Source organism: Aotus nancymaae, unplaced genomic scaffold, assembly GCF_030222135.1.
Source record: "Aotus nancymaae isolate 86718 unplaced genomic scaffold, 86718_ANA_hifiasm-v0.15.2.pri h1tg000012l, whole genome shotgun sequence".
NCBI lineage: Eukaryota > Metazoa > Chordata > Mammalia > Primates > Aotidae > Aotus > Aotus nancymaae.
The window spans coordinates 18848971-18857500 of record NW_026988423.1 but is presented as its reverse complement, the minus strand read 5'-3'; the positions used below and the strand labels follow the sequence as shown (position 1 = coordinate 18857500).

The following is an 8530-nucleotide window of genomic DNA, read 5'->3' as shown; positions in this document are numbered from 1 at the left end:
ATGAAGTACAAGCATCTCGGGAACTGCCTAGCTGTTAATTCCTCACTGCTCTGCAACCCAAACATTTTGGAAGCAGCAGTGTTTTGCAATATGTATTTGTCATAATATAAAAGGTGTAAAATGATCTCTGTTTATCTCCTCAAAGTCTTCGTTGTACCAAAACAGAAAACCGAATGTGACAACAAAGCCTGAGCCCAGCCCAACCGTAAGCATGGCCTCCTAGAACACCAGCTTGAGCTCGTCAAGATCTTGAGGGCAGGGGGCAAGGAGGGGTCACACACACCAGGACAGACATCCAGGTCAAGTAGGGTCAAAAGGGTGAGATGTGAAGATGCCATTCTCTTGGATAGACTGGAATTGGAAATCATTTCCATTAAATTCATTTTCCAGTTTCAAGAATATCTGTACGACACCATAACCACCTGTGCTATGCAAAGCCACACGTGAGCTCCATGAACTCTCACATGGCAGCCTTGGATATGAAACTGATCTAATTCAGGCAAACTGTATCCTACTCCGGGAGGACAGTTAGAGGCTTCTACATCAGGGTATCGGGGCTTCTTAGTGAAATGGGACACAGGGATCCAAAAGAGCTCTTTCCAGGCAGGGCCATGAGCTCACTGACCTCTAAACAGGATCACCCTGAACCATTCAGCCCACAGACTCCTGGGCAGGACTCGGTCAACGCGAAGGCAGCCGGGGAGTAGTAGAAAGAGTACTTGAGTTGGAGTTGGGTCAAGTTCCAGTTCTCCACTTCCTAGTGGGTAGCGTCTAGGCCCCCATGTTCTCATCTGTTAAATGGGTATAACAGAGAAAAGTGTTTTATAAACTAAGGTAGCAAAAATATCAAGTGGCACTGGCATTATTTTTACTGTCCCAGGGCCTCCATTCCTTCTCTTTTTCAGAGCTCTTCCAACAATACCTGGCCTCCTACTTGGTTTTTCCCACTCCAAGAGCTTTAGTGATATTTTCAGCATTCCCTGTCATCAGGCATCTCCCTTCCTCCTGGGTCCCCTTTCCTGGAACAGAGAGGTCAAATAGATTTCAGATTGTATTCTCTCATTGATTATTAGGAGAAGTGAAAATCCACCTAGGTTCAGCAAGAAGTAGCGCTATGAGTGATGAATGAGCTCTGCCATGTCAGAGAGAGTCACCAGGGCCGCACAGGACCCCTCTCGGCCAACCTTATCCTGAGGGTAAGGCTGCTGTCGTATCTCCCCTCAGCACTGAGCATGACACCTGCCCCACACAAGGAAGTGGCTCTTCCCTATCGGGGGAGCTCGCCCGCAGCTCACAGTAAGGCTGGCAGGGAGCCTTTCTCAAAGCATCCACCTTGGTCTCGCACCCCTAATTTGGATTCATTTTCTCCATTCCCCATCCTTTCAAGAGCTCAGTTTACTCAATCTTTATTGAGCACACCACATGTGGCCTATTGAGCAGGCCACATTTTACCTCAACATCAGCAGGGGGCACTCAGTAGCTGACCTCTCCCTCCTCCAGGAGAGGAGCCCCATCCACAAGATCTCTGGGAAAAAACAAAGGGCCCAGACCACCACATTCAGACCTGCAGCTTCTTTCAAGAACAGGGTGTGTGCCTGAGTTGGTCACCATCATATCCCCAGTAGGTGCCAGATGTATGGAACCAGGGGGTTTTCCATACATCTGGGGTCCACCTGGGAACAGCCTTCACAGCTGCTCACCCCTCAGGGACTCAACTTGCTCCCCTGCCCCCGGCTGAGAGGGCAGCTTGCTCCCTGCTGCTGCAAATTTAATCTGGATGGACAGAATTAAGCTGCTTGGCAAAGCTGGCTCACAGCTCAGCCATCCAGATTAGAACTCTCAGAGTGGGATTCTCAGTTACACGTGGTCTAGCAATAAGAAAATGGCTGGGACCCTGGGAGACCCGGTCGTCCCCTCACTTTCATGACAACAAACTCTGGAAGCCTGGGCAAAACAATCTCATCAGGTCACTTTCTCTATAACTGAGCTAGGAAGATGCTGACTTGAATGACAGCTCACCTGACAGGGCAAGGCCCTTCCAGGCCAAAGCTCGAGGTGCCAGTCAGGAGGCACGTTTTCCACTTAGAAAAGACCCGGACAAGAATGCTGGAATATTGACACCGATCATCTTAACAGCAGCTGACTGGTGTTCTTCCTTCTTTCACTTTCGTTCCCTGTGGTAGCTTATATCCAAAGATGGCTGCCACCAACTTCCTCTTTCCCTATAGGGTTCTGTCACTTCCCTGCTGGGAAGGAGAGTCCAGCCTTCCAGGACCTTCAATCTGGGGCTGACCTGTAACTCTGATTGATGAAATATAGTGGAAGTAATGCTGTGTACTTTCAGCCTAGCTTTTACTGTTTTATTGTTGTTTTGTTGTTGTTGTTGTTGTTTTTTGTTTTTTTTTTTTGAGACAGAATCTCACTTTGTCACCAGGCTGGAGTGCAGTGGCCCAATCTCAGTTCACTGCAACCTCCGCCTCCTGGATTCAAGCAATTCTCCTGCCTCAGCCTCCCGAGTAGCTGGGACTACAGGCGCACGCCACCAGGCCCAGCTAATTTTTGTATTTTAGTAGACACAGGGTTTCACTATGTTGGCCAGGATGGTCTCAATCTCTTGACCTTGTGATCCACCCACCTTGGCCTCCCAAAGTGCTGGGATTATAGGCATAAGCCACCACGCCTGGCCTCAGCCTAGCTTTTAAGAGGGCTAGCAGTCCCTGTGTCCTGAGTCCTGGAAACCTGGGCTGTCACACAAGTCCAGGTTACTCTGCTGAAGAGAGAAGCCAAGTTAAGGAACACTGAGACTCAGATAACTGAGTGAAGGAGCCATCTTGGACATCCAGTCCAGCCCAGTCAAGTCTTCAGATGACACCAGCTCCAGCCATTACCTGATGGAAACCACATGAAACCCAGAGTGAAAACCACCCGGCTGAGCCCAGTTGCCCACAAAACTGCCAGAAATAATAACCCTTTATTGTTTTAAACCACTATTGGAGTGGTTTATTACATGACAACACTCTCCATGGTCAATCCTCAACACAAGAGCCAGAATAACCTATTAAACACATAAATCAAGTCATGTCATTCTCCCACTCAAAACCCTCCAATGGATTATTCTTCCCCATCTCACGTGCATCTGTGTGTGTTTATGTATTACATCTCAGTAAAGTTATGTATGTGTGTATATGTGTGTGTGAGCGTGTGTGGGTACAGTCATATGTCACTTAGTGATATGGATATGTGCTGAGAAATGTTCCATTAGGCAATTTTTGTCTTAAATAGGGCACAGGGATCCAAAAGAGCCCTGCCCAGGACAGGGCAGTGAGCTAATGGTCCTGAGCCTTTTAGCCCACAGACAACACTCAATGTGCAGGCAGCTGGGAAGTCATGGAAAGAGCATGTGAGCTGGGTCAAGTTCCAGCTCTCTACTTCCTAGTGCGTAGCTTCTAGGCTGTATCATAGAGCACATCTACACCAGCCTAGATGGTACAGCCTTCTAAGAGCCTAGGTTATATGGTATAGCCTATTGTCCCTAAGCTACAAACCTTTACAGCATGCTAGCATACTAAACACTGCAGGCAATTATAACACAATGGTAAGTATTTATGTATCTAAACACATGTAAATGTAGAAGAGGTACAGTAAAAATATGGTATTATAATCTTATGGGACCACTGTCATATATGCAATCCATTGTTGACAAAATGTCATTATATGATGTGATATAGTTTGAATATTTGTCTCTGCCCAAATCTCATGTTGAACGGTAAGTCCCAATGTTGGAGGTAGAGCCTGGTGGGAGGTGACTGGATCATGGGGGTGGGTTTCTCCTGAGTGGTTTAGCACCATCCTATTCTCATGACAATGAGTGAGTTCTCTTAGAGATCTGGTCATTTAAAAGTATGCAGCAGCTTTCCCCTGGTCCAACTCTCTCTCTCTAGCTCCTGCTCTGGCCATGTGACATGCCTGCCCCCCCTTTTCCTTCCACATGATTGTAAGCTTCCTGAGCCCTCCCCACAGCCTGAGCAGATGCCAGCATCATGCTTCCTGGAAAGCCTGCAGAACTGTGAGCCAATTAAACCCTTCTGTAAACTACCCAGTCTTAGGTATTTCTTTATAGCAGTGCAAGAACCACTTAACACACAGCACATCACTCTGTTTGTGCATGTACGTGTATATATAGAAAGAGGTAGCATGAGTGAAACCAGTGACTCTTTCTGACACTGGCAGAGATCATTTATACACATGTACATACCCATGCCGCTTTTTGGAGATCTAATATACCATACAATGTGAAATTCATGCTTTTTAAAGTGTACAGTTCAACTAATACATAGAATGGTCCCTGACTTACGATTTTTCAACTTTATAATTGTGGGAAACTATCACAGTTTTGAAGTAATGTACAGGATATAATAAATTTCATGAGATCTTCAACACTTTTATTATAACCTAGGTTTTATATTAAATGATTTTGCCCAACTGTAGGCTAATATAAGTGTTCTGAGCACATTCAAGGCAGGCTGGACTAAGCTATGATGTTAGTTGTATTAAATGCATTTTCGATGTATTATCTTTTCAGCTTATAATGGGTTTATCAGGACACAGCCCCATTGTAAGTCGAGGAGCCTCCGTATACAAAACTGTGTAGTCATCACCACAATCAATTTTAGAACATATTCATCACTCCAAAAAGAAACTCCATCCCATCAGCAGTCACTGTCCATTTCCCCACAACTTCTCCAGCCCTTGCCCACTACTAATTTACTTTCTGTCCCTATAGATTTGCCTATTCTAGATATTTCACATGAACGGAATCACTTTGCATCTGGCTGCTTTCACGGAGCATATTCAAGTTCATCTATGTTATAGTATATATCAGTACTTCATTCCTTTTTAGGGCCAAATAGTATGTCATGGTATGAATACGCCACACTTTGCTTATCCATTCATCAGCTGATAGACACTGGGTTGTTTCCATTTTTTGGCTATTATGAATAATGCTGCTGTAGACATTCACGTACAGGTTCTCATGTGAGCATATCTTCTCAGTTCTCTTGACTGTATACCTAGGAGATGAACTGCTGTGTCACATGATAATTCTATGCTTAACCTCTTGAGGAATCCCCAGACTGTTTTCCAAAGTGGCTGCGCCATTTACACTCCCACCAGCGTAATATAAGAGTTCTGGTTTTTCCGCATCTTTGATAACACTTGTTACTATCTGTATTTTTTATTGTAGCCACATTTAGTGGGCATGAAGCAATATCTCACTGTGGTTTTGATTTGCATCTCCCTGATGGCGAATGCAGTTGAGCATCTTTTTCAGGTGCTCATTGGCTAGCTCTCTATCTTTAGAGATACGTCTGTTCAGATCCTTTACCCATTATTTGATTATTTGAATTTTTTTTGAATTATAAGACCTTTATTTCTAGCTATTAAGTTCCTCATCAAAAATATGATTTGCAAATATTTTCTCACCTTCTAAAGGACTCTTAGCACATGCAGAATAAAATCCAGATCTTTACCAGGGCTGAGAGACTTGCCAGATCCCACCCTCATCCCTCCTGACTCTCTATAAGTCACTTCCTGCTCTCTGGCCACACTGCTCTGCATGCGGGTTCTTAAACTTGGCAGGCTTGACCCAGCCTCAGGGCTTCTACAAGTGCTTGCTCCCTTTGCTTAGACATTCTTCCCAGAAATTTTTGAATGGCTCGCTCCCTCACTTTTCTTTTTTTTTTTGAGATGAGGTCTCGCTCTGTCACCCAGGCTGGAGTGCAATGGCATGATCTCAGCTCACTGCAACCTCCATGTCCTGGGTTCAAGCGATTCTCCTGTCTCAGCCTCCCAAGTAGCTGGGATATAGGCATGCACCACCAAGCCTGGCTAACTTTTTTTTTTGTAGAGACAGGGTTTCACCATGTGGGCCAGGCTGGTCTCGAACTCCTGGCCTCAAGTGATCTACCTGCCTTAGCCTCCCAACTCCCTCACTTTTTAAGACTCTGCTCAGACACCACCTTCTTCCCTAACCGTTTTATCCATCTCCCCCTAAATATCCATAATATTTATCCACAATATTTCTTTCTCCCTATTATTCTCTACTCCTTATCCTTTCCTTAGTAGCACTTACTATATCTAACCAGACATGATATCATACACTTATTTGCTGTTTCTGTCTCCCAGCTACAATCTCAGTTCCATGGGGGGCAGAAATGTCATTTGTCTCATACACCACTACATCTTAAATGCCTAGACAGTGCCAGGCACATTGTAGAAACTCAATAAATATCTATTACATCAAATATACCTACTACTATTTACTGAGTACTTACTGTGAGCCAAACACTCCATGAAATACTTCAAATAAAATATCTTATTTCATCCCCACAACAACCCTATGCTTGAGGTAGACACCAATATTACTCCATTCTTCTAACAGATGAGAAATCTAAATTAAGAAAGTTTAAATAATTTATCCATGGCCCCACAAATAGGAAGTGGCAGAGTAGGGATTAAACCCATGCGGTCTCAGCTGTGAACTATAAGGCTCTACCACGGCTGTCCCCACTACTGACTCCAGCAAGCCCCTTTCCTTTGAGCCTCAGTTTCCTCATCTATGACATAAGAGTAGCCTCCTATCTTACCTTACAGGGTTACTGAGAGATTAGCTAGGTGGGATCACATAAAGCAGTGGTCCCCAACCTTTTTGTCACCAGGGACCAGTTTCATGGAAGACAACTTTTTCACATATGGTGGGGTGCAGGAGGGTGGTTCTGGGATGATTTAAGCACATTACATTTATTGTACACTTTATTTCTATCATTACATTGTAATACATCATGAGCTAATAATATAAGTCACTGTAACGTAGAATTAGTGGGAGCCCTGAGCTTGTTTTCCTCAACTAGATGGTCCCATCTGGGGGTGACGAGAGACAGTGACAGATCATCAGGCATTAGATTCTCATAAGGAGTACACAACCCAGACCCCTCGCATGCATAGTTCACAAGAGAGTTTGCGCTATGAGAATCTAATGCTGCTGCTGATCTGACACAAGGCAGATCTCAGGTGGCAATGCGTGCAATGGGAGCAGTTGTACATACAGATGAAGCTTCGCTTGTTCACCCACCACTCACTTCCTGCCATGCAGCCTGGTTCCTAACAGTCCACCATGGACACCAGTCCATGACCTCAGGGTTGGGGACCCCTGACGCAAAGCACTGAGAACAGTGCCTGCCTCATTGTGAGTGTTCAGTAAGTGTGAGCTGCCGTGATGATGTGATGACAACAGTGCTGATCACAATGATCAGATGACTTCGGTGTGGTGAAATCGATCCCTTTGAAATCAAATAAAGCTCTGTCATTGTGGATTAATATCATTCAAATGCATCGTGTGTACAGGCTGATTTTAAACAATGTCTCAGCTCTCACAGAGGGAGGACCAGCCCACCGTGGCCACGCAAGGGTTTCAGTTTCATCAGATGGGGTGTGAGAGATTTCCTGACTAGGGGAAGAAGAGATTTTGATAACCTCACAGACTAAGGTCTCAACAAGAGCACACTGGATACCTCCAAGAAGGATCTCAGTGGCCTGTTAGAGACAGATTCTGGCCTAATCTAGGACAGCCATTCTCATGGGGTCATGCCATACTTGTAAACTCCTGCTGGGCAAGCCCCACAGACAAGAGTAGCTGAACATGTCAGAAGCCCATCCTACTCACAGCTCCCCCAGGAGATTACCGAATGTCACAATTGCTAAAAAGAGGTTGCCACCCAGATAGTTCATGTCCATGTGCCACCAACATTGTAGAAAACCTAGAGAATAGATATCCAAGTCAACTCACCAGTATGGGTCTGTCTGTGCGTCTCCAGGGCATCCTCCTTCGAAAACTGTGCACCGCACTGATCACAGACAAAGGCTTTGGCACCCGCTGAAAGAAAGGAGAGGCAGTTACCACTAGAGTAATAGTGCACTGGTGAAGGGGAGGTCCTGGGCCACAACTGTGCAGGTGGATACTAGGGGAGGGGACTGGACACCTGCAAAAATCCTGGGTGAGGGATCATCCATGGCTCAGACCCTCCTCCAAGAGGTGAACACTCACCCAACTGAGCTCCAAACACCCTTGTCTAGGGCTCTTCAAGAGAGAAGGAGAAACAAAATCAGAATAACCAAGATAAACAGAAATGGGGTCCAAGTGAGATACCCCTAGAAGGAGGGGGAGCTGAAGAGCTAGCTCCAGGTGATGGGAGGACAGGAGAAAAATGATGCCAATGCAGGGAAATGTGCCCTGTTGCCTAGACTGTACTTTATAGGAAGGTAAGAATTGCTGACATACCTCAACCTGGATGTCCATGGGGGCCTCTGACTCAGTGTGTCTAACACTAAATTCATCATCTACCCCCAACTGCTGCCTCCAGCTGACCATTTAAAACCCCTGAATGGCTCCCCAGTGCCTGGAGAACAAGGTCCAAGCTCCTTACCATGACTCACAAAGCACTTCTGGGTGTGCTCCTCTTTCCTGCTTCATCTC

General features: G+C 45.5%; 1 protein-coding gene across 3 annotated transcripts in view; it reads right to left on the bottom strand.

Annotated features, from left to right (window-relative positions):
- Window positions 1-8530, bottom strand: part of ZBTB16 (zinc finger and BTB domain containing 16) — a 200974-nt gene that overhangs the window by 64143 nt on the left and 128301 nt on the right. For all 3 annotated transcript variants that reach the window (XM_012470486.3, XM_012470484.2, XM_012470485.3), the window contains exon 4: window positions 7844-7930. In XM_012470486.3, the coding sequence (XP_012325909.1) occupies window positions 7844-7930 (87 nt within the window). The remainder of the gene's footprint in view (window positions 1-7843; window positions 7931-8530) is intronic.